The sequence below is a fragment of the Vidua chalybeata genome, chromosome Z, assembly GCF_026979565.1.
Source record: "Vidua chalybeata isolate OUT-0048 chromosome Z, bVidCha1 merged haplotype, whole genome shotgun sequence".
Classification (NCBI taxonomy): Eukaryota; Metazoa; Chordata; class Aves; order Passeriformes; family Viduidae; genus Vidua; species Vidua chalybeata.
Genome location: NC_071570.1, coordinates 64,652,446 through 64,679,287, shown reverse-complemented (window position 1 = coordinate 64,679,287; position 26,842 = coordinate 64,652,446). Strand labels below are relative to the sequence as shown.

At 37.7% G+C, this 26,842-nt stretch overlaps 1 protein-coding gene across 2 annotated transcripts in view; it reads right to left on the bottom strand.

The window, feature by feature from the left end:
- FBN2 (fibrillin 2) overlaps nucleotides 1-26,842 on the bottom strand; it is a 116,033-nt gene that overhangs the window by 22,932 nt on the left and 66,259 nt on the right. For both annotated transcript variants that reach the window (XM_053931315.1, XM_053931314.1), the window contains exons 22-45: nucleotides 26,499-26,549; nucleotides 26,210-26,335; nucleotides 23,712-23,939; nucleotides 21,382-21,507; nucleotides 19,412-19,540; nucleotides 18,140-18,265; nucleotides 17,380-17,505; nucleotides 16,447-16,569; nucleotides 16,203-16,328; nucleotides 15,502-15,627; nucleotides 14,465-14,587; nucleotides 13,225-13,347; nucleotides 11,511-11,636; nucleotides 9,228-9,350; nucleotides 8,882-9,004; nucleotides 8,442-8,603; nucleotides 7,457-7,525; nucleotides 6,657-6,782; nucleotides 5,821-5,946; nucleotides 5,174-5,326; nucleotides 3,088-3,156; nucleotides 2,428-2,553; nucleotides 1,529-1,654; nucleotides 1,013-1,138 (exon numbers count right to left, since the gene is read on the bottom strand). In XM_053931315.1, coding sequence (XP_053787290.1) covers nucleotides 1,013-1,138; nucleotides 1,529-1,654; nucleotides 2,428-2,553; nucleotides 3,088-3,156; nucleotides 5,174-5,326; nucleotides 5,821-5,946; nucleotides 6,657-6,782; nucleotides 7,457-7,525; nucleotides 8,442-8,603; nucleotides 8,882-9,004; nucleotides 9,228-9,350; nucleotides 11,511-11,636; nucleotides 13,225-13,347; nucleotides 14,465-14,587; nucleotides 15,502-15,627; nucleotides 16,203-16,328; nucleotides 16,447-16,569; nucleotides 17,380-17,505; nucleotides 18,140-18,265; nucleotides 19,412-19,540; nucleotides 21,382-21,507; nucleotides 23,712-23,939; nucleotides 26,210-26,335; nucleotides 26,499-26,549 — 2,988 coding nt within the window. The remainder of the gene's footprint in view (nucleotides 1-1,012; nucleotides 1,139-1,528; nucleotides 1,655-2,427; nucleotides 2,554-3,087; nucleotides 3,157-5,173; nucleotides 5,327-5,820; nucleotides 5,947-6,656; nucleotides 6,783-7,456; nucleotides 7,526-8,441; nucleotides 8,604-8,881; nucleotides 9,005-9,227; nucleotides 9,351-11,510; nucleotides 11,637-13,224; nucleotides 13,348-14,464; nucleotides 14,588-15,501; nucleotides 15,628-16,202; nucleotides 16,329-16,446; nucleotides 16,570-17,379; nucleotides 17,506-18,139; nucleotides 18,266-19,411; nucleotides 19,541-21,381; nucleotides 21,508-23,711; nucleotides 23,940-26,209; nucleotides 26,336-26,498; nucleotides 26,550-26,842) is intronic.

Genomic DNA, 26,842 nt, shown 5'->3' with positions numbered 1-26,842 from the left:
TGTTTTCCATACTAACATTTCTTAATTTCTTTAACATATACCAGCGATCAGGACTGAGTACAAATGATCAAGCATCATAGCCCTGAAATGATCAATTGTTATGTACATATTTTACGTCAGAGCCCATGAAAAACTGTTGAAAATGCAATTCAATTTATGTAAGTAAATGGATATCACATCCAGAATTACAAAGACTGCTTAAAAACTTTTGCAAATATCCATTTTTAAAAGGTACTGAAGTTCAATGTCTCCTGTGTCTTATAGTAATTTCTGGAATTTCAGGGGGATCTGGAAGCTATTGAGATTTTGTCCTGCTAGTTCAAAATTTTGCATTGTCAAAACAGGTCACTTTCCCACATATCCTCCTCTGATTGTCTGACAAATGTGATTTAGTTTAAGTAAAGAGAAGACTTTAGGCAAATATGAATATGTACTACAGTATGAACAGGTTTTAAATATCTGTTTAAAGTTGAAATGCATCACTTTTTCATTTTAAAACCCTCTAGAACTAAACAGATTAAGAACTAAGATTATTAACTAAATTAACAAGAACATTCTTATTGTTCAATCTTATTTCTTATATCATCTCTATCATATTATCATTTTCACATGAAATCAGTATAAAGTTACATTAAAAGGGGGATTCTGTTTTTTTTTAAATGACACATGAACACAATAGATTTAAATCATTGGAAAATGTGTGGTTTTAGCTCCAAGCTCTATCACTCTCTGATCCATCCTATAAATCTCTCCGTCGAATAAGCCACAATGATGTATTTCTGTGGAGCTATCTCAGAACACATTGTTTTGTTCTGAGTTTTTTTCTCAAATTAATTTATCCCCTCCAAAGACAGCTTCACAGACTTTATTCACAAAAAAAAAACCAAAAAAAACCAGAAATGCCTGAATCAGTTTTTTTAATGTCAGTATAACCTACTGAAAAATTTAGACTCATCTTCCCTGCCCACAGCCAAAAAAACCACACATACAGGCAAGTTTTTTCTTTCCATACCTATGCACATAGTCTGATCTTGAGATGCCTTGAAGCCATTGTGACATATGCACTGGTAGCTTCCCTGCATGTCCACACACAAACCATGACTGCAAACGTTTGGAATTTCCAGACATTCATTGCGATCTATAACAGAAACACAAAACAGATGGTGCACGCTATCGACCTCCATTACATCCTTGTTTTACACAAATAATGTTTTTACAATCCATTGTTATGATTAAAACCAGATTCAAAATTATCTGTAAGTAAATCTGAATCATAAGAGAACTTCATTTTACAGGAAGTGCTTGCCTACACACCTTGAGGATAAAACTACTGTCAGGATTTGGCTGATACCTAGAAAATGTCTTTTAGAAACATCACTCTGTCTTTTCTTTCCTTTTACTGAGAAATGTGGCTATAAAGAAAAACAGCAGAATGCACAAGGCAACAGAAAATAAAGGATGCTGAAAGAAACACATGCATACCATTGGTGAGGTAAAAACAGGAGAGAAAAGTAATCTGATTTCTTACCAATGCAGGCACCGTTGGGTGACAGTTTAAAGCCAGCAGCACATTTGCAGCGGTAGCTCCCAGGGCTGTTGATACAGTCAGCATTTCTCTGGCAGAGGTTGTCCCCGTTGCTGCACTCGTCAATATCTGAAAAACCAAGAGTTCAGACATAAGAAATCACTCCTGTCTCAGATTTACACTCTACTGTCTGTCTGTGCAAGAGGAAACCTCAGTCCTCCACAAAGCTCGAGCAGCCTGACCTCCAGCCCTGTGTGCTGGGAATGCACATAAAAAGGAAAATCAATACCACTTCATCCATGTCACACTTTGGAGCAAAGAGGATCCTATGAATCCAGCTTACCACGCATCAAAGTAACTTTGGAAATTTGCAACATCTGCCTGAAGAAATTTTTGTATTAAAGAAAACTTCCTCTTTGCCTTTGAGCTGAAAAAATAAGTGGCTGAGTTTGCAACTTTTTAGGTTGCACATGTTAGCGCAAAATCCTTGAACAAATGACAAAACTCCTCCTGATTTTACAACAGACAAAACTGTATCAGCTTCTATGAGTATCTCTGCCTCTAAAACTGTAGCAGAAGAGACATAAGTTGGAAAAAAAAAAACAAGGTACTTTTTTTTGAGAAGTTCTAAGAATAAGAATTAAATTTTCTCCCAAAAATAAACCAAAAAACCAAAAAACATTGACTACCTATTTAGGAGCTTGACAGAACACCATTACAGATTTTATTAAGTGCATGTGCATCCATATTAAAAATAAGCACTTAAACTGATTTATAACCTCAAGCCCTACGAAAGGTCACAGTCTGTCTCTTAGATTTTGAAAACCACATAAACACATGTTCCCCTTCCCTTTAGGATAAGCTTAAGGGGCTAAGGAGAAAATAACCAAATTTTAAATCACCTTCACAGACCAGGAGCAGGTCATTGTAACTGAATCCAGTGGGGCACTCACAGCGGAAGCTGCCAATCTGATTGATGCAAACTCCATTGGCACAGATTCCTGGGATTTCCTTACATTCATCAATGTCTGAAAGGCAGAGGAGCTACTTTTAAGTACAGTTCATCATGTCTTTACACACTGCAAGGATTCTCATTTTCACTGTGTCTAAAATTGAGTTGAGACGTTCCTTTTAATCCACAGAAACCACACACAGGTTATAAAACCACGCATATAACCATTATGACAGAAAATGACATATGAAGTTCAGGAAGTGATCAAAACAGAGCTACACTAAGTATTGGACAAGATGCAAAACTCACAAATGTGGAGAGAAGCCCCACAGTATTTTTGAAGGCAAAGCTTTTTAACCTGCTGTTTAAAACTCAAAATCATGAATTCAAATGATGGCAGGTGAGCGAATTACCGCAACAAAATGTAGAAGTTAAGAAAAAAAAGGAAATATTCTACATAAAAATTGGTCACAATTTGTGTCACCACTGTAACTCCAAAATGAAATTTAACAACATTAGTACATGAAATGCTTATTTTAGTTAACATTATGCAGGCACAAAAACATTATGCAAAACAGTTTTGGGATAAAATAAGACTGGTGAAACTTACCAACAGCTTTTCCAGTATGGATGTCAAAAGTGAAGCCAGGAATATTTCCACATAGGCTCTTGAATTCAACTAGAGCAAAATATAGAGCAGTATATTTTCAGGGAATGCATAAATCTCCCAAGAATTACTTGCAGTCTTCTCAGCTACTCCAGAGCTGTTTTAAGCCAAATCTACTGAGTAATTGCCCCTACTATAGCTTGTATTGAAAATTCAGATTGCCAATAAATTAATGCAAATTGAAATAGTAACATACTTTCCTCAAATCTTTGCAGACTTTGGCACATGACTAAATGTCTGATTTGAGAATGCAGTTATTCAGACAGGTTTTGGTATGGTTTTGTTTGTTTGTTTGTTTTTTTAATAGAACTCCTTAAGGTTTATTCCTAAGCATCTGTAGTGAGAATCTACAGCAGCATTTTCAAATATGAGAAATAAATATAATTTACCAGTACCTACGCTCTTTTCACAATATTATCTATTTTAATTTCTGTGGAATTACTGCAGATTAGTTCCACTGACCTGTTCAGCAGAATGGAGACTGTGCTTTAAAAAGAGATGCTCCATAAGCATATTTTTTAATATGCTCCTTCTATATCCCTTTTTTTGCACTTGGAGAGTGGGAAATGCTTGGTGTGAAGTGTAAAATAATTAACCCACAGTTTTCTAAGAAAGGTGTTTGAAATTGAGTGGGTTTGCAACATTCAGAGAAAAATTTCTAGCATGGATTCTATTAATTATTGCAGATGAGGTTTAAGTGGCAGAACAGTGCTCTCCAGACAAAAAGTTATTCACAGTAATATTTTTTTATCTAGGTAGAAACATAAAAAATGACAGGCCTACAACTATAAGCATGTCAAAACTGCATAATATCACCAGAGGAATCTGTACCTGTTTGAGGGAAATGAAGCAATTCCAGTGTAAAGACACAACCAGTTTGAATTAACAGTTTGCAAACAATAACCATGCATCCACTATTAACCACCTTTTTAGATCATATCAGCATTCAAATTATCAAAAAAAAAAAAAAAAAAGTTTCAACATCCAGTTTCCAAACCACTGCCAAGGAAGCATTTCAAGGTGCGTGGCAGGTTATTTGTACATTCAGGGCATTAGGTTAAAGTGAAATACGCTTCAAAAAAGTGAGTAAAATTTGCAAAAACATCTGATTGACATAAAATTCAAAGGGCATCTGGAAGTTTAGTATCTGGAGACTTCCATGAGTGCTTGGCCCACTGTTTGGTGCTGCTGAGCACCTACAGGAAACTTCTTTACCCAACAGAAGGAAGAGTATGGAGCCTGCCTTTGATGTGTCTCTAAACCTGAAATGCTGACAAATTATTCTAGCACCAAAAAATGAAAAACAAACAGCTTCTTACTTCTTACAAGTAATACTCTTTAATCTGGAGCTGTTATAGTCTTTACTGCTTGTAGTTTGAGTTTCTTATAATCTACATTTTAATGGCAGATTCTCAGCAGCTCATGATTCTGAAAAGTTTAAGTACCATTATAAATGGAATAATTCTTGCCTCCTTTACATCAAACATCCCCATTTTTAGTAAATTTAGTTAATCACTGCTCAGAATGATATTTGGCAAAATCTTTTTTCTGCATTCAGACATACTTGGTCATTTCTCTAAGCCAAGCAGGAGCCAGTATATCTGAACATCAGCATTTTCTACTTTTTTCTGTCTTACTGTTTAATGTCCTAAGCCATTAAACAGTAGGACAAAAGAAAGGAGAAAATAGCTGAAAAATCTAGAAAGGCTTCCTACACTCAGTACGATACCCAATCTTGATGTTCTGACAGACTAGGACTACCAGGATAAATGGTACAACTACCATTGTACAATGGTACTACTACCAGGATAAATGCTCCAACTATCAAGAACTAAATTACACTCTCCTAAATTAATTACCCTGGAGAACAGACTAGACAGGAGGTATTTCAGGTCAGCCAGTATCTTCACCACCAGTATTACTACTCAGTGAAAGTTCTTTTGGGATGAAATGTTAGCTTTAATTAATAGGTCAAAGCAGCAGATAAGTAAAGAAAGTAACAAAATAGGGTGACCACAGAGGGCTTCACCTGTTCCTGGAGTTGGACACGGCTCACAAGGTTTGTTCCAGGCTTTCCCAATATTGTATGTGCAGCAGCACATCCTTTTGGTTACATTGAAGGGCACTTCATTCTCACAGGAGGTTCCATTATAGCTTCTGTAGCAAAAGCTTTTCCTCATGTCTGGATGTGAGAAAAGAAGCACTGATGATGTAACCAACATTATGACAATTATGATAATTATGTAAATATCAACCCTCTACCAAACCAGACAAGATTCATTAACTGTGTTTTCTGAATGCAACATAAACACATGCATTTAAAAATAATTTAAGGATTGATGTAATCCACAGTCTTTGTTTTAGACTTGTGTGACATATTTTCTGCTTTCATTTAAAGACACAAGGGGGAAAAAGGCAAACTCCTAAGAAATTATAAATACAGTGTAGATACTTATGAGATCCATTCCACCATGTGGAAATGATCAGCTAAAATAAACGAGTGAGCCCTCTTAGGGAATAAGAGCCCTTGAATGCTGCATGCCAATCACAGGGATCCCTTTCCTGACAACATGACACCAAATGGCAGCTAAAAATAGTCAAAATAAACACAAAGCACAGGGTCTGGCCCTCAGTCTGATAATCTTGCAGTTCTAGTAAAGATGACATTTTTCATACCCATGCAGTTGTGTCCTCCGTTCACCTGCATATATTCAGGTGGACAAATGCAGGTGTAGTTCCCCAAGGTGTTGTAGCAGGTACCAGGACCACAGACGCCAGGGTGTGCAACACACTCATCAATATCTAGAAACCAAGAAAATACATTGCAGCCAACAAGGGAGGTCCAAGTCCAAGCAAATATTTCTGAGAAATACAACCATAGTAAACCACACTAAGATAACAAAAATGCTTCATTTAAAGAATAGCTTGGGAAACACAACTCTGATTTTAACCTCTAAGTTTAGCCTTAGTTCTCTTAAGTGCAAAACAATACACTGAATAAACTAAAAGTTCTTGAAATTGCCACTGAAATAGGAGCAAATCAACTTCACAAAAGACATTCACACCTTCTTCTCACAGCAGGGTTAGTCTCTTTTTAGTTTTAGGGTCAATTTACAATTTTGGTTGTAACAGTTCTGAAAAATCTCAAACACAGAAGGAAAACAAGTATGAATTTTACTTCATATTGAGTAAACTAAACTGCTACTCTCACACCCAAAATGCAGAGAGCATCATAAAACTTGCAGGGTGAGAAGCCAGAAATCATTACTAACTCCTTAGTTTGCTGAATACACATGGCTGAGGTCTAACATCTAAAATAAACATTAATATATCCAAGTGTTCCAGTTCAAGCTTTGTGCTAATTTGTATCACTGGTGCCAAAGATAATGATTTTAGGGAAGACTGTAGGTAAGGGTGGGGTGAACCATGCACACTTAGGATTTAAGGCTAAAAAGTCGTGGTTTTCATAATAACTGCACTGTGAAAGAGAAAGAGGCTTCAAAAGATTCAACCTTCACAGATTCTTGTCTCTTCACTGAGGTAGTAACCTTTTGGGCATTCACACTGGAAGCTGCCAAAAGTGTTGATGCAATTTCCACCTTGGCAGAGACCTGGCAGCCCCTGACATTCATCAATGTCTGAAAACAGAGGGAAAAAAAAAAAAAAACAAAACCAAAACCAACTCACCATATTTTCATTCCGCAATGAAAAGAAAGAAGAGAATTTAAGTACTATCCTGAAATTTTGCCGAATAGTAGCTTTGAACTGTCATGTGTGGTTTTTTGGGTTTTTTTTTTTTGCTTCTAAATTGCTCTCCAGGAATGCATGGATAAGATGCTCATTCTCTTCCATTTAAAAAGCCCTTAAGGAGCAGTTTCAGCTTGTTAAGCCCAATGTTCCATTGCTGTTTACAGGAATGTGGCATCTAATTCCTCACTTTTGCCCATTTATTGGAACCAGAGCTGCTTTGCCTGATGAATACTTCCTGACATTTGCACTTTCTGCTGATGAGCTGTAATTTTCATAAATGACTTATCCTTCAGGGCCCAATTTTGAAATCCAGTTAAAGTAAGGAAGCACATAAAAGGTATGCACCAGATTGTTTTCCTACTGAAATGGTGTTGGACTTCTTCAATATTCTTTTGCAGTGTGCTTTTTCATGTTGTTTCCCAATTCACATTAACAGCTATTTTAGCTTTGCACTAGATATAATGATTTCTGAAAAATGCAGTTCCTCCTCAAAGATTACTCATTTTTTGTAATTATTATTATTCTCTATATCAATCATCACAGTCATTTGTAAGAAACTCACCTTCTAAAATAATAGTGATGGGATTTGGTCTGAATCCTTCTCCCCCTGGACAGAGAGTATTGTACTCAGCTAAAGTAAGATATAACAAGAGACATGTCAGTCTCATAAAAAATAAAGTTATGACAACAGAATCATAAAATGCCACTTGTGTTTTTAATGGTTGGTCTTCCCTGCAGTCATTTGGTTTCTACTTTTTTGATCTATTCACAGTAAATAAAACATGTGCATTAGATTAATAGAAAACCAATGTAAGATGAGGAGTTCTGCTTTCTTTTATTACCATAAATTCAGATACTCTTAAGGCAGGCACAATATTGATTTTTCCATATGCCAGTATGCCACTGATAAAGCTAGGTATCAAACTTGGAATTTCCTACTGCTATGAGGCTGTAAAGAACAACATACTTGACATTTGTGTTGCATGATTCATTAAAGACCTTCAAAGCTCTACAAAGCTGACAACTATCATTAGGTAATCATTTTGAAAGTACTGAAGACTGACTGAGACATAAATAACAACAGTTATCAACACACTTCTTTGGAGAATAATGAAGCCCTCCAAATTAAAGCCATGATTTGAGTTCTAAGCATAATTAGTTTCTTTCCTTACCAGTTTGGAGCTTTTGAGCAAAAATGCCCAGCAGATGTATGCACTCTATTCCATTCTTATCTGCAAAGTTCTTTTATTTTTTTTTTTTAATGGGAGAAAAGAGCAAAATAAAATGCCCAAAACTACCTAAAGTATCACCTGGTCTGGTGGGAAGCACCTTCTAAAGGTAGCATTGATTTATTAGCGTGCAAACAGGCACCAAATCAGTCACAGAAGACTATAAGTCCACACCTCTGCATTCCTGTCCTTCTGACATTGGTAGGAAAATTTGATTTGAATGACCAATGTACAGCAAAACGGTAAAATACTGTAAATTCCTTTTCCATCCCTTCTAAAATAAGGCAGCACCAGGGGAACATGTGAACATTTTCTTACTGCTGTTGACAGGGGGACAGGTCTCACAGGGGTTCCCCCATGCCTTTCCCAGCGAGCAGCAGCATGAAGAACGAGTGACTCCAACCCCAATCTCAGTGTTGCAGGACAGGCCCCCGTCCCCTCTTGGTCCAAACTTCAGGTAGCAGCTGCCCACACGGTTATCTACGTAAAAAGCACATGTGGTTACACCTGCACACCATGATCCAGGCAAAGAACTGCAGGCATTCATCTGTAATTTCATACCTAGAAGAGGAATTCAGGTAACATTGTGCTCTTGAAGTCACTGGCACTTCAAGAACATTGATAGTTATTGATGTCAAGAGACAACATTAAAAAACTATACAACAGGATATGCAGAATTGTGGAATCATTATTTTTCTATCTTTTTTGCTTAAAAGCAGTGATTTTTTAAAGTGATACTTCAGGAAACTTTTACTTACCCACACAACCCACTCCAGTAGGATTCAGCTGGAAGTCTGGAGGACAATTACACTCATATCTTCCAGGAGTGTTTGCACAAAGACCATTAACACAATTAATGGGATCAGCACATTCATCAATATCTAAAACAGGAAATCCACATTCATAAATCTGCTCATTGGACAGAAAAGAATAATTTTACTTTCTCAGACAACTTAGAAAGTTTCAAATGCAAGTGAATTTTAGCTGATACTGAAGGAGAGTCTTAAAAATAATTCACCAAAGGACTACAAATAAACCTTGTTCATCTGCATATTTAAGAAGCCACCCTTTTTGCTGATGTATTTCTGAAAAGCAGTGATTTACCTGTGCAATTTCCCCCAGTTCGATCCAGTTCATAGCCGTCATCACAGATACAACGAAACATTCCTGGGAGATTATTGCAGGTGCCAAACACACAAATATTCTGGAAGGAGCATTCATCTGTGTCTGAAGGAATGTATTATAACCAGAAAGTTACACAGTAATACCACATTATTGTCATTATTACTGCTGTTGTTGTTATTATGTGTCATAGGACTATAAAAGCAAAAGCAGACACATGCAAAATATTTTAAAAACTAACATTTTTGAGTTTGTGCAGAATGCTACACAAAATTTGTATTTGTGAATTTGTATTTGTAAATAAAGAGTTCTAAGAAGGAAGAGAGTGTGTAGGCATCAACAGTCATATTTCCTTGGAGGAAGAATACATGGAAAATAGGAATAGAGGAAGTAAGAATTATCTGTGATTTTCTCAAGCCCACATTGAAATAGTTATGTAGTAACTACACACAGATGAGCTACAATGCATCTAAAGGACTGCCTGCATGCTTGTCTAAATTGAAGATGAAATCAAGTTGAAACACACTGACAGAAAACTGGATGATTTTGTCAGCTGCAGTGTAGAAAGGAGATGAACACTGACACCACAGACTGCAAAGCTGTGGCTTTAGGCACAAACTGTAAAAGACTTCTGAGCTGAAGGTAAGTAGGACAGGAGTGGGAAAAAAAACCCTCCATGTACTGTCAGACAGCAGGACTTTTTAGGTTGCCAGAATAAAGCAGCTGTGGAAAAGGCAAATGCAATTCTGGCACGTATTAGTGAATTATTTTTAGCACACACATGGAAGTAGAAAACATTAATATCATTTTACAAAGCGCAGCCAAATCCTAATTTGAAATTCTGAGTACAGTGCTCTGTTGATGAATTAATATTGCACAAGATGTGCAAAAGGGGTATTAGAATTATTACAGTAATAAAATATCTACTTTCAACCTGGTGGGATTACCTCAGCCAGAGGCTGAGAAGTGATAAAATGCCTCTTTATAGTAACACATGAGAAAGGTTAACTTCTGAGGGCCATTTGAGAGACATGTTCTTTAGGGAAAATGAATGCTTAACATCCAGAAGTCCTGAGTCAATTTCATCTGGAAAATAAAATTTCTGAATACCCTGGAGTACAGCCATGGAATGACCTCCAAATCAGGTAACTGAGAAGCTAATGTACTGACATCTCATGGGACTTCTGAAGAAAGTGGATTAATAACTTTTATTATAATCACTTCACTAAATTAAGACTGGATTTTGCCCCTTGATTGTAGAAATCAGCCAAGGACATTTCTTACCATAGGATAGATTAATATATTAACTTCAAAATGAGAGAAATTAAAGCTAACTTCTCTTAAGAATTCAGCACCCAGATATTTTAGTTCTCCAAGAGCACAATTTAATTAATGCAATGCTTTCAGATCTCTGCTGTAATCACAGTAACATATCAAGCATTTCTCCAAAATTCTTCAATTGTTGGACCTAAATCCTTCAACACACTGACCGAAAATTTAGAATTACATTGTTTTTCGAAACATTGGCTGGCTGGAATAGATTGGATCTATTAGGGGATTTTTATCAGACCATTGGCACCACTGTAATATGACTGAGCTGCACCAAGAAATTCAGTAAAGATGATGGACAGGACTTGATAATTAACACATCTGATTATGCAGTGGCACAGGTAATTCCTCAGAAGCATCTGAATTATTCTGAAGTCTGATTCATAAATGTACATCTGAATGTTGGAACATGCCACGCTCTGGACTGCATCTTAAAGATTAAGTTTTGAAACCTGTTTTTCCTATCTCACCAAGAATTTGAATTTCCAAAGAGGTTATGTTATTTCCACCATTATATATAAGTTAAAAGCTTTGGGGCACCAGCTAAAATGTGTAAAATTTCATCCACTATACAGTCTTATTAAACAACAACAACAAAAGGTAAAAGAACACAATAGGGAATAGGAGCTGAACTGGACTAGAAAGATAACACAGGATTTTCCACACACTATCCACTACTGAAAAAAAGGAATTAAAAAAAAAATTTACTAAATTGCTGAGGCAATCTGCTCTGGGATTTATGGGTGAAGGCCAGGAAAATGTCATAAAAAAAGATGAAAGCAACCTTCTAACAGAATTCACACTGAAGAAACTTCTATGTGAAACACACGGTGCTTTCTCTGCTTCCAGGTTGAGGTCCTGTTGGTTGTTCTTTGTTTTAGAGCAGCCAACCCAACCTCAGAGAACAGAGCTGAGGCAGCAGCAGCAGCAGCTCACCTTGGCAGGACTTGCTGTCAGAGGCAGAAGTGAACCCCATCTCACACTCACAGCGGAAGGTGCCAGGGGCGTTCAGGCACTGCCCATTTTCACACAGGTTGACATTCTCTGCACACTCATCAACATCTGTGGAAGACAGGAAAGTCTCTCTGAAACTACAGGTTTCACCAGCAGAAATACATAATATATATATATATATCCTGGTGTTCAAAATAATAGCGCTGTTGAGCACTGGAGGTATAAAACAGAACACATTCCCTGAAGTAAATTGAAAGAATGCAGAAAAGCAAACACAGTTTCCAAAATTATTCCTTTCACATTTTCATGATTCCTTACTCCTTGTTTTTCATTAAAAGATGAAAATTTTTTTGATAATGCAAGCTTTTCAGATTCAGTCTTGACTAATCTTGACAAATAAATTAAATATCTTGATTAAAAGGTTTTACTTAAAAAAAGTCTTGCTCAAAATTTTGCCTCTTGGAATATATTTCTATGCTATTTTGACAGAAAAAATGTTCAAAAGGCAAATTTTCCTAAATCATACATAGAAAATTATTATCATATTCATTTTAGAAAATATTATTTGAGGTTGGGGAACATTACAAGTACTGCTTGCACACCAGGAATTCTTCTACTATGCCCCAAAAGAGCTATAAAGAAAAAGAATGGCAAGGGAGAGCATTCACCATTGCAGTCATCATAAGTGATAATTTTTTCAGGTATGCTTATGATTGTCCAAAAAAAATTTTATATGCTTTCTTCATTTTATTAGTCCATAATTAGTATTACATCTGATTTTTAGAGAAACATAGAAGCTCAATATAGGGATAAAACATTATGCTCATGAACCAAAAACTTGAAATACAAAAACCAAGTCATATTTGAAGGTCTTTATTCTCAAATAAAAAACCTTACACTACTAATCAGAAAACCTTGTTTCCAAGCTTTAAATTAGTTTTTATTTGTAATTAGCCAGTTAGCCAATAATAATAAATGCATTCACAGTAGTTTTCTAGGTATTTCGCTATGATTAAGATACATTCTCAGACCTAAATATGCTGACCAAATACAGAATGTGTTAAAAGTTGAGAGCAGAGATAATGTTGCATCTCCACTCTGTACATGATAAAGACCAGAGTAATCCAAGACAAGATTAATATTTAATATAAAATCTTTGTACTTAATATAATACATGTCAGTTTATTTTGAGTCACTTCCTGTGTGAATAACAATGTCCATTTTCACCTATAAATTTAAACACAGAGACACAGGGAATGTTTTTTAACTGCAGCTTGTTTTTCTTTTTAAAAAGTCCTATGTTAATGATCACATCCTGTTCTGCTGGGTGCTGGGAAAATAGATGATGCCAGAGAGAGGAACTGTGATAGAGCTGGCATTTGGTGTTCTTGACCAGAGGCACTGCTGCAAGCAGGACATGCATGTTCAAAATAACTGACATGAAGATGAGGAGGAGGAAGAAGCAGCAGATAGGAACTTCCCCCCAAAAATGGACCAAGTGGGTCCAACTGGGACACAAATCAAAAGAGCAATCAGGTGCCTCTGACACCATTTCTTATGCAGACAGGAAGCATCTTAATCTTAAATTACATTTTCACATTCATTGTCTTGCACTGTGGGATTAGGTCTAATTCACAAAAGTTCCATACAAGAGAAGAACCACCAGGAACAAGTCAGGTGCCACAAAACCCCTTACCAGAGCAGGTAAAGCCATCTCCAGTGAATCCCTCTGCACAGGCACAGTGGTAGGAGCCCAGGCTGTTCACACACTGAGCATTGGCGCTGCACCACTGGGTCCCATTGGAGCATTCATCAAGATCTGCACATTGGGGTCAAAAAGTGCAGGCAGCAGCTTGGTGATTAGTAAACTGGCTGATAATTAACTGTCAAGATAACCAGCACCACTGCAAGAATGATTTATGTCTCCACAGATACACACATTTACTATTAGATGATACAGGGTCAATCTATAGTGACTCCATTTAATATGTCTTCCTTTAAATTACAACGGGCGGGACTGGGAAAAATATTTCTGAACAACACATGGGATTCAGATGGTTCATTACTTGGAAGTTAATGTCCTGTTACTGAGCTTAAATTCAAAGTAAGTTCTTAAAAAAAAGAAACTGAACCAAAGAAATGTAGTGAGGTAAAAATCTGCCACTTATTTAAGAAGTCTCCTCAAGTAATAGAAAAAAAATGAAAACAATGCAACCCCATGAGAGCTGAGGCAAACTATTCACTTGGATGTTAATATGTATGAAAAAAAGAAAAAAGAAAAAAAGTAGAAAAAAAGAAGAAAAAAAGAAGAAATGAGAAATCTCATAATACGGTAACTTTTTTAGCACATTACATCAATAAAGCCTAATCTTCCATAGATCCCAAAATATTCTGAAAACAAAAAGGAAATATTACAATCTTTTACAAACCAAACTGAAACATGAAGGCGAGGGAACATACATAACTACAGCAGCCCAGCAAATGAAGATACAGGTTTCCCACCCCTCCAGTCCCAATCTGGTTTATATCAGGGGCTATAAATCAGAAAAATTAAAAGACATTTACCAAAAAATGTTTGAAGGACTGGAAATACCTTACTGACAGGAAACAATAAAAGGAAATTTATTTAATTTCTGGGGTTTTTTATTTTGCACATTCTTGTAGCAGTTGTATATAAACTTCGAAAAATGTGTAGTTAATTCAGTAAGATGTTACAGCATTAAGTTTCTGAGACAGTAAAATTTTTTTCATAGAAAACCAAATCTGTGAAACATATGAATCTTTCATGTACATTTATCCACAGGCTACAGCAGACAGAAGAATAATTCTTTGTTTCTAATGGACTAATCACACAGTCACATTGCATGTTTTCAGAAAAAAGAAAAAAAAAGAGTGGGGAGAGAGAGAAAAAAAATCTTTGTTTTCCATGTACTTACCAATACACTTAATGCCATTTCCAACCCAACCTTCTCTGCAACTGCATTTAAAACTTCCTGGCACATTGACACACAAGGCATGCATGTCACAGTTGTGAGCTCCAATTTCACACTCATTCACATCTACAAGCACAAAACAAACTATCAGTATTTACATAAGAATATTAAAAAATTTCCACTGTGAGGGTTTGCAGCCCTTTAAAAAACAAATGTTTAAGAACTTAGAATAATTCAAGGAAGCTATTTTGTATTCTGTATTAGTAAAAAGGAGTGACAATTGCATTTTATTTTTGCTCTTTGTTTGCAAACATGACAATCAGTCCACTTTCCTACAACTGTTTTTCAGCATGAAATTAACACTCTTATCCAGAAATATGAAATACACTGATCTTTTTATGTCTAAACTGGGATGAGGTCTTTGGGTGCACAGCAACCTTTCAGTCATAAAAATAATTATACACCCATGGCCATAGCAGTTATAGAACAGATTCCTAAACACACAATTGTAGGAGAAATTCTATCAGCTTCTTCTGGATGAGGCTGAATTCTTGAGAGCATGCAGAAGAAAAGGTACTGCTTAAATATCACAGAACTTGCAGAGTGATTATGAGTGACTACAGAACTGTAAAAATTGCTGGCAAAGGTTGAAGGATTTTTTTACTTTTTTTTCCCCCTCTTGTTCTTCCCTTGGACCACATGGCCATTTCCTGCACCTTGATCTGAGATGAGTTCATTCTCCAGGTACACGTGACAAAAGAGCACTGATAAAAAACTTCCAACACAACTGCAGCCCTGCCACCCCAAGCCAAGTTCTGTTGTGTTCACACAACCTGTGCTGCCAATATCTTTTTAATTAGTTTGTAAGGGGCCTCCAGCATTGATACTCCTTAAAAGTCTGGCACATGCTAGCAGATGTGAAACACATATATATATATATACACAGATACCAACCTCTCTCTTGTGTGTAACACTTCTTCATTTATTTTACCTGGAAGCCAACCAAAATATGTGACACATTCACTGGAAATCTATTTTACCTGTGCACCCTGTGGTTCCTTTCTTGACTGAATACCCAGCTTGACAGTGACAAATGAAGGAGCCTTTGGTGTTTTCACACTCCCCAAACATGCAGATGTTGGAATTCAAATCACATTCATTCACATCTGTAGGTGATTATAAATTAATTATTAGTTGAACATTACTGTCAATTTGGAACACTTTATTTCAGGTGAAAATACCTACTATATGAAGTCATACTGCATTTCAGCTGTTCTACTCTGTAAATTCCCTAAAACAAGTAAGGCTAAATGTGTAGTCCAAATACTACTGTGGTAAAACAAATACTATTTGTTTTCACCTTTTTTTGGAATTCTAATTAAAGGAATATGAAGCAAACTTTTTCTTACAAGAATCACTTAAAAATCATTTTCTTAAAACATATTAATAATCATAATAATTTTCTTCCAATGAAAATTTTTTGAAGTGGCCCCTTTTGAACCCTTCATCTGATCCCTTCTCAGTACACATATTCCATTTTAGTAAAATCATATCAATGTTTTTTAACTATGGGATCTGGTTCATTGTTAAGGAGTTACCAAAAGGCATACGGATTATTTATTTTTTATAATATACATAATTTCAATACCCATGTTCAATGACACAGTAGAAAGAACATCCTGAAACAAAACCTGAAGAATTTTCAAGATTTCCACTAAATTTGGTGCACACAGCTACTTACCAACACAAGTTTTCATGTCTATAGAAACCATAAATCCATCATAACAGAGACAACGGTATTCCCCTGGGATATTGCTACACTGCCCACCATCACAGATATCTGGATTGTTTTCACATTCATCAATATCTGAGGGAAAAAAAAAAAAACAGATAATAATTCTGTCACTCTGGCATGGATGGGCTGGAACACCACTTTGATTTTGGCTGAAAGATAATGATGGAGCTTTTCAGGTGTAAAAACCTACCTGCACATGTCCTGACATCTGGCATCAGAGCATAGCCATCACTGCAGCTGCACTCATAGCTGCCTTCTGAGTTAGTGCAGTGGGTGTCACAGCCTCCATTCATTATCATACACTCATCAATATCTGGGGAAGCAACATTGATAGCAGTTAGTCTACTTCTTTAAGAAAAAAATCATATTCCCTTCACATTTTACATTAAAATACATCAGTGACCTCATTCTGAATTTTAGTCTCATTCTGCTGTCTCTGATTTATACTTTGTTCGTTTTCCCCTCTTTCAACTGATTTTTTCATCTGTGGGAACAAGCTGCTAAGTTAAATATTGGTTTTGCAACTGTGTATTGCTAGGGGTGTGAAAAAAAGCTCAAGAAACAAAGTTTGGAAAGTGAAAAAAGGGAAACCCTGAGAAACTTAAAGCTTGAAATGTAGCACAAATTTGCAATTTTGTAAAAAAAGAACCATAATAAGCAAATAGAAAACCCTCTCAGTGCTGCTGTTCTCCTTTACAAGGACTTGATGTGCTGGTAACTATATAATTCAGTATTATTATAGTGAAGAATTAAAGAGATGCATATGATAAGGAGAAAAATGTGAAGGATAAACTATCAATGCACAGAGCTTTTCTTGCCCGATCAAGAAATCTAGGTGTGTTTTTTGGTTGTTACCTCAAACCTCTGATTTTAATGGAGTAGTACAGTAAGTAGAATTTCAAAGTATTCTGTAGAGCTCACTTACAGCAATCACCTTTTTATACCTTCTTTATATTCCTTTATATATCGGTATTCCCACAATAGCTCACGATAAGCCTCAAGGCATACAAGAAAACAGCCCTGCTGATGGCCAAAAGGAAGGTGTGAAGTTAAATAAAAGCAAGGATAGATGGAGCAATGCAGCTGAAGCACAAAATCCCACGTGCAGGTGCACAACACTTGCCTGTGCATCCCTGTCTTTCAGTAGTGGGCTGGTACCCAGAATTACAGAAGCACTGGTACGTCCCAACCATGTTCACACACCTGCCATTTCTGCAGAGACTGTCGCTCAACGAGCACTCGTTTACATCTGGGGAAGAATCGTTCAGATCAGTTGCAATTCAGGATATTTAACAGCTTTAACAGCTCAGGTTCCAGGCAGAATGAGAGGTAATATTTCACACTGGTGGCTTTCAGGTATATTCAACTTCTTTCTTGTTCTTGGCATGTTCCAGTTCAAGGAATAGAGTTCTGCACACTGTGTTTAAGCTAGTGTCCAAAGATTTATCTTCTCTGACTCAGTCTGCTAGTCTGCTGTGGGCATTAATTACCAAGTCTGCTATTTTCTATCAAGAAAATAAGCCAAAGAGATAATATGCTTCTTCTTTGACTATTTTTTTCTTTTTTTTCTTCATCATTTTGGTGGATTATGTGCTAAAAGGAGAGATGCATTTTAACACAGGACAACTCCTTTTTGTGACTGATTAAAGTTGGTCCCATGAGTTTTCAGTTTGCTAAATAACCCCTAAGAGGCCTGGTAAAACACATCTCTTTGGAGTCAACAGTATTACTGCCACTGGAGATTTTATAAATCTCCAGAGTTTTTTATTTGAAGATACAAATATAAGGGAGAAACATCAATTTGTTTAAGAGATTCCTGGGACCCCACCTTTGCCAGGACTGATCATTCCTCAAACTAAAGATCTTCCTGAGTTGAAACTCACCCAAGCATTCCTCCTGGAATGGTGACAGCTCATGCCCCAGGGGACAGTCACAGCGAAAGCTCCCCTCAGTGTTCACACAGGTGCCACCTCTGCACAGCAGAGGGTTGCGTTCACACTCGTCTATATCTGCAAAGAAACCATCATGTGCAAAATATATAAGGGGCAACAAAGATAAAAGCAACTCCCAGTGTCTACAAAATAAAAGGATTTTTTCATGGTGTTGCTCCTCTACTCATGCTGCACAACAGAGCAAACCAAAAACTATATATCATTATTAACTATAAAGATGGGTATTTTTTTTCTCTCAAGGAAAACCAGAAATTCATCATTTAACATTAGATATTCAAGAAAACATAGAACACAAGCAAAGGTAGAAAATTTTTGGATATTGCCCTTTAGGACAATATATTAATGTGATGTGTATATATTTTTAAATTGCTTAAGGCACCTATTCATGTATGCACTGAAATTCCTGTCTGTGGATGCAGTTATGGTGGATGTTTGTGTATCAATTTTTACCTAAATGGCTCCTCAGTTTGGTAACTCCTGTCTATGCCGTGGTGTGGCTGGGAAATATTCTGGCTACAGCTCATAAAGGCAAACTGAATACTTGACTCACAAAACTGATAAAACCAGCTAACACTACAGGTGTGGACAGAGAGAAATACAAACAAAAGATGATCAAGGTGGAGGATGCACTCACACTTCTGGAATCCCAGGAAAGTCTAAAAGCATCAGAATTTGCAGGAAAACATGAAAAGGCACAGAAGCCTAAGTCAAGATATTTTTAAGGTCGTTAAACACCTTTTGGTGTCTCCAGACCTATTCTTACGTCTCCAGACCTATTCTTACAACTTTAAACAGATTGAAGAGCTGTAATTTTTTTTAGGAAATGCTGTGAGAGTTTCTTGAGTCCTAGAAGAAGCAATGAAAAGGGACTAACACTGCTTTTGCAACTCCAGCTTTCTATTCCTAGCTTTACCAAGAATTTGCATACCCCATTAGCAATTTTTAAATTAATTGTGTGAAGAGTTGCTGCCATCCTAAAATATCTGTACAGAATAAGTATCTCTTAAGGGTATAAGTAATTATCATACAGAACAAGCAATGCTATATACTTAATTCAGTTATCTGTCTCTATAAACTGCATATCTGACTCATTTGCTCATGAAGTCAATAATGACACATCTGAAGTGTTCAGTGTGGCAGCTCAGACAACAGCCAGACTTTGCACAGCAAAGCCAGACTCCAGGGCATCCTGGCAACACTTACCCATGCAGTTCTTCATCATCATAAATCCACTTTCGTAGCCATCAAAGCACTCACACTCAAAGCTGCCAGGAGTGTTGACACAAGTACCACTTCCACACAAGTCTGGGGAGATCCTGCACTCATCAATATCTGTTTCATAGCAGTGGAGATGTAGAAAAATCAAACTGGGTTTAAGGTTATCATGCTTTTACAGTAAAAAATGTCACTGTAAATTAAGTCTACAGAAACCACATACAGTATGCAAATCAACAGAGAAAAATAATTACTTATTGAAACATCTGACTTTGTGAAAAAGTTCATGAAAAATTTGTAAGGCTGAGTCTTCAGAGCTCTCAAGCCAGAGTAAACTATGTAAAAAGTTTGCTTCTATTAAGAGTAATTTAAGGTTAGATTCTTAAGGAAATAACTAAGTGTAGGACATTCCAAGATATCATTCTTACAGAGGTATCAACTGACTCCATTACTACAATGCCATTGATTATAATTTGATTATTATGAAGATATTTATCCATTAATAGCATTATAAGTTTACATATACCCTCTCCATTAGGAATCAGTTCCTATCAAAGCTAGGTGTACTGTTCACTGGTTGTCTTGTTAGTTAAGTTTGAATGAAACCTACTGCAGAAAACTATAGCAGAAAAATCAGAAGAGCTCTTTTTAAATCACACTGGTAGTGAGTCAGAAATCTAAAGAGGAATTTTAATGTGGGTATAATCCAGTGAAACAAGTCAGTGTAGAAGGAGAGGCCTTTGTGTCACTGCCCGTGGACAGGCTTCTGCTGGGTGATGACAGCCAGTCCTCACAGATGTGTGCAGGTGTCAGACCCACCTGGCAGATCTGGAACATTACTGAGTATCTGGGCTCCTACAAACTTTATAAAACAATTTCTTGCTGATATAAAACAAGCAAAAAAGTCACCCATTTCAGAAAACCTATTTCTCTACAGCTGCTCAGTGGAGTAATTTCATCACCACAGAACAGAAGGGGAGGAAAAAGAAAGCTTTTGCAGGGAGTTTTCTGACCTATTCTGGTTAGTTTAGAAATAAAGTTTTTAAAATGCATTCTTCATCAATGCAATCACTATAAAAACAAGGAAATCACCAGTTAGGGCAATGTTAGCAACCAGATCAACCTCAGTGAGCATGCCTTACCACCCACACTTCATAGTTATTACTCAGACACACTCAGGGACGCCTGTACATGGTAACAAAACCTCCTTCATTTTCAGCACAGAGCCAGCCACCCACAACACAGGCATCCAAATTCCCACAGCCACAGAACTGTCAGGCTTATCTTTAGATTTTCCAGACAGTAAAGAACAAGATCCTAAACTTGTAAATTAAACACACGTGTCTGTCTCTTCCTGAGTTAACGTTGCACTGGCGTCAGAATTGCTGAGGTGCCCTTGTATGTTCTCAGCCATCCAATCTAAATGAAAATTAACTTGTAGTCTCTAAATTCATTTGGAAATACAATGACCAAGGAGTAAGGAAATTAAAATTAAGAAAATCTCTGTGTTAGAACATTAAACTTGGCTTTGCTGGTGATCCTTACTGATTTTTCAGGTTGTACTGATACAGCATAACTTAAGCACCTTAAACAACAAGAATAAAAATTGAAAATATTTTATTTATTAAATAATAATTTCAATTTCTGAAAGGGAAACTTAAAACTATTGGCTATTTTGTCCAAATATTAAGCTCTTAGAAAGTGAGTGAAATGAATGGCATTAGGTTTCCAGATCACCAAGCTATGCCACAAGAGCCAGCCTCTTTTAAAAGCTCCAGGGATGTGGTGGAGTCCCTACCACTGGATGTTTCCAAGATGGACAGGGTGCTAGATAATCTCATCTGGGCTCCCTTTCCCCACAACACCTTGGAGGAACAAGTTGGTCTTCTCAGGTCTTTTTCAACCAGGACTATTTCATTATTCTAGGGAAAACTGTGGAAAACGCAAGGCTTACTTACCTGTACAGTTTCTTTCCTCCATATCTAAAGTGAACCCACTGTTACATCTGCATTTGAAACTTCCAATTGTGTTTCTACATTTACCATTCATGCACATGCCAGGGAACACTTTACATTCATTGATATCTAGGAAGAAAGTAATTAAGAATTAAGAAATTCTTAAGCACAAAGATATATGGAATCAACAGAAAATTCCTGTTCCTTCTTACCAACTGCATTGGGCATATAAGGCAGGGTTTGGGTTAGAGGGGACACCCTTGGAGACCTGACTGGACGTGAGACATTTCCCAAACTTTTTGGCTGTTTTTTGGCTTTTTTTGCTTCACAATACCCAAACCAATAATTAAAAGTTTATGCTTATCAACAGTCAAAGAAATTCAGTGATACTCTCTGAGTTGAAACTCTGGTATGTGTATGGTGCACAAGTTTGCTTTGTGCCACAATCAATATTCTTGGCATTCCTGAGCCAGTTTGTAAAATATGCAACCATTACCTGGCTGACTGGGTTTGGTTTTCAAACTGAGACTGCCAGAGTTTTATCTGGAGCTCAGTTTTGAAAATGGTATTTTTTCTTTTGTAGAGTATCAAGTGAAATATTTCACCTCTCCTCAAACACAAACTGTTAAAAGATCTTGCATAGGACAAGGCTGAATGACCTCTCCTACATTCTGTGAAATAATTTGCTGAGGTAATGCCCTTAACTGAGAATCACCTTCAACAAAACAAACATCTCCCATTCATTTCTGTGAATGGAACACAATAGTGGTCCAAATAAAAAAACAGAAACAGGAAGACAAGCCTCAGAAAATCTCAGCCTAGACAAGATTTATGAAATAATAAATTTTTTAAATTAAACAAATGTTGGTATAATTAATGTTGCTGTGTTATTTTCCGTATTTCTTTAGTAAATCACCAATGAAAATCAAGAGCTTTGCTTGTGAGTAATGACTCTTGAAAAGCAGAGCTTATTTTTGGTGAAGCAGAGGTCTCACCTGTTATAGCTTTCTAAAGAAACTCAAAATATTCCAAGACAAATGCTTCAGAATATATCCTTAAAAAAATTAAAACCCTAACAAATTTCTGGATCACCTGAGCTTCTGGACACAGAAAATTAGTTTTTCTTCTCAGATTTTACCCATCTGAAGTAACTTGGGTCTGGTTTCTTAACATTTTCCAGCCTATTCTGTTTTGTTGCTGCTCTACAGGAAGTGAAGCTATCAAAAACTGGGCAAAATACTTTTATTTACTACTTTATTACTGCAGATCCTTGTTGTCACTGCCCTCATGATCATAACACAATAGACACCCTCTCCTTTTGATCACTTACTGATTTTGCAAACCAGAGAAAGAACCCATCCCTCTTCAGTCTCCCAGAGAGCCCTGGTCAAATTTTAGTAATATTTTATGTTTGCATCTAAAATAACTGATTTCGGAGACCATCTGAAGCTCAGTTCACTCCCTGCAAAGCACTACCTTAAAAAACATGCACATTTTGCACTATTCCTGTGATTCAGAGCTCCTCTCCTTTCAGGAATTTCCTTCTCCTCCTTACCCAATTCAGACTTTGCAACTTTTGCTCTCAAGCTCCCATGAAAGCAGAGAATCCCCCCACCTGTACCATCAGCTCTTTCAGGCAAATACCTTTATCCCATCTATCAAGCACACTTAACAAGCAGCCTCAAACCCAGCAATTTCCTCAGGATACCCTCTCAGATGCACCCACAATTAATCCTCAGACACCAGAACTGATGCCTTAGGATTTAGCTTTTGTATTTTTCAGATCCTGTACTGCTTTAGTGTGTAACTCTAAAAACCCCATAGCCTGTCATCTACTGTTCTTCCATTTTATTCAGGCGAAACAATTCCTTTCTGGACCTGCAACCTGACACCTTACTGTCCCAGGCCCCCAAGAGACATAAACAAATGTCAAAATTTGTGGGGCACCAAACTTAGAGTAAATGCCTTAATTACCTGAAGCTGTAATTGGAGGATTAACCCCTGATACGTAAATGGACCATACTTTTACTGGGTGAAAAACTCCTGATCGTTCTCCATCTTGAGTGTAGCCGCTCTGGGAGGCTTTTGAATATTTTGACAAGCTGTACCTATTGAACGTCTTCAATAAATACCCACTTTTATCCTCTTAATCTTGTCCAACCTCAGTTCTGGGCAGCCACTCCAAGGCATCAGTACCATCAGCTCTTTCAGGCAAATGCCTGTACCCATCTCTCAAGCACGCAGCAAGCAGCCTCAAACCATGGGAATTCCCTCAGGACACTCCCCGGGATGCACCCCACAATGACGCCTCAGGCACAAGAAGGAAGGCTTACCTTTGTAGAACGGCCTGCCAGTGAGAACATCCCCCCTGTTGGAGAAGCCGGGGCCCCTGGGGCACAGGGCCCGGTGTTCTGGGGAGCCAGGAGCAGGGCAGCGCTCGCAGCCGGAGCCCCAGGCGGCCCCCACGGCGCAGCAGCAGGAATCCATCCGGAGCCTGCCGGGCACAGGCTGCACACATTCCTCCTCCTCCCACCGCAGGTAGCACTGCTCCGTGCGAATATCTGCATTCCACAACAACAACAAACAGGTCGTTTCTCAGGCACCATGTGCTGAGGCCTGAGCAGCAGGCCTCAGCTGGAGCTGACTTACAAGATGAACCTTGGGTACTGCAATTAACACCACTAGTATTATTTAGCTAAAAACAGACTACAAAGGTGCTTATGCTAGCTCTGTATAACCTTGTGTAGCTATCTACAAAGAATGTATCAAAAGAAACTTTCCTAACAGCCACTGATGCCTTAGGATTTTACCTTGTATATTTCTTATATATTTATGTATTTTTATAGAATCCTGTAATTCTTTAGTGTATAGCTCTAAACTCCATATACAGTGCTAGCTACTGTCTTCACATTTTGGTCAGACACAACAATTCCTCTCCAGGCCTGGGAATCAAGGACACCCCACTGTCTCAGACCCCAGGAAATGTAAACAAAAGTGATTTATTTGGAGGGAGCAAACATGGGGTGAATGACTTCATTACCTGAAGCTGTAATTGGAAGATTAACCCCTGATATGCAACTGGACCAAACTTATAAAAGTATAAATACCTGTGACCTGTCATCCATTTTGGGTGCAGCCCCTGGCGAGGGTGGGGGTGTTTGTCTGTGTTCAGGAAGTGTACCTGAAGGCCCTTCAATAAATATAACTGCTTTTTTTTCCCTCAATTTTGTCTGGCCTCTGTTTCTATATAGCCCTGGAAAAGGCATCAGTTTCCTCACAAAGAGAGGCCTGTTTTGTGGGGTATTTTAGGGGAAACCCTCCAAGCCAAGGCCTGAGCCCTGGCCAAGCCCAGGCCCTGGCCAAGCCCAGGCCCTTGCTAGCTGGGACATGTGCCACCAGGTCCTGGAGTATCTGTGCTAAAAATATAAACAGGTCGCTTCGACTTTGTGATTTGGGCCTAAAAAAAGCTGGACCCACTTTCAGAGTGAATTTGGAGAGCCAAGCTATGGGTGGACACACCATGTAGGATATTCCCAATTGCTGGGAAGGGTTCTCCACGTCCTCACTATGACTGAGGCTCCCCAGCAACTGAGGATGGTGGAGTATTTAGGCAATTGGGGATGTATCTTCCTCAGTCATTATCCTTTCTCTCATATAGAAATGATTAGGTGCATTACCTTGCTTACTTTTTCTTGTTGCTAAAGCCAAGTGTGTAGTTTTATTGCATGCATTATTATTTGTGTTGCCTTTATATTCTTAGTAAAATAACACCATTCTTTCCATCGATGTCTGTGTTTTTTAAATCACCGCCATCAATTGGCAGAACACAAGCACACATTTACACTCAGCTCCTGCTCAAGACTCTGCATTTCTGCACAATGCTCAGCCATTTGAAGTTGCTAATGTTGCCCTATAGTTAAATTTCTGCATCTTTCCTTTGCCACATAAAAGTACAAAAATTTATTTTGCTGTCTCCCAGTATCAAGATAAACCCTTACCCTCACATGACTGTGCTTTTTAGGATTCTGTGTATATTTGACAGGACAGACACATGTATTTCTTTACTGTACCAAGTATTCTCACTTATAAAATGACCTTTATATTTGATGGGACAGACACATCTATTTCTTTATTGTACCAGATAATCTGACTTATGAAATGACCCTTTTGTGTCTCTTGTGGTTAAAAAAGAAAAAAAAATTAAATGGTAAAAAAAGAATTTTTTTTTTTAAATCCTCCCTATATTTATGTTACTGAATTAATTTAATAGTGCAGTGAATACAGATTAAAAACAAAAAAAGCTGACTGTTGTTAGGCTTACTGTAACACCAGTTAGCAGGAAAATACAGTAAGTTTCCAGAAAATTTAATTATGGTTATTATACTCAAGGGTCCATCCCATTAGCAGCAAAGCAGGTCAACCAGAAGACAAATGAACCAAGTGTGCAGGCAAAAATCTTGTACTTGTGTACCTGAATGTCAGGAAAAGAACCACACACTGGCCTGGGCACTGAAAAAAAGGGACTATTTGCACTAGCATATTTGTGCTCACCATCCAACACCCAGGACACTGCAGCTCCTGAATGAGAGTCAGAGCAGGGACAGCACTTTAGCACAGCCTACTGACTGCACTGAGGGTAAAACAGCCTCAAAACAAACTCGTTCCTCGAAGGAATTAACAGCTCTTCACTTTATTGGCACAGATATTTGATATCTAAGCAGGCACATTATCTGGGATAATTCAGAAACAAACCACGCTTTCTTTCCAGCCCTTTGAAGAGCGATTTTGGACAGCTGTGGGACACAGCTGTGAGAGTAGGGTGTGCTCTTACCTAAACACACTCGCCCTGTTCCATCCAGGGTCAGCCCCTCGGGGCACTCGCAGTGGAAGGAGCCTCTGCTGTTGATGCACCGCCCATTGGGACAAATCCCCGGAAAAACCTCGCACTCATTCACGTCTGGGGGACACAAAGAGTTCAGTTACCTGCTGACTCCAAGGGGAGAGCTACAGCTTTGTGGAGAATTTTAAGTGACAGGAAAGAAACAATGCAATAAATCCCTTTTTATCACATTTTCAAGGCAGGGGAAAGGTGACATCTTAGTAAGACACAAAAACTTCACCTTCACAGGTAACACCCTTCACTCTGGCCAATCCTCTTGAGCAAGCTGTGTCTGGAATCAAAGGCAGAAAGATATTGTTACTGCTTTAGAGGGACAGGAAGGCAGAAGCAGAAAATTTAAAAATACATGTATCTTCAGAATTCGCTAATAATTTCACAGTGTAAGCGGGGAGTGCTCTAGCCTCAATCAAGAAAAGTATTGACACATACATCCTGTTTAAACTAAGTGAACAGTTGAGGAAATTAATCTTAGACTGTTACTTTCTTAGTGAAATGATCAGCATCTAATCAGATCAGTCCCTGCACTCATGTGTAGTTAGAATTCCTTCAAGAGGCCTGAAGATT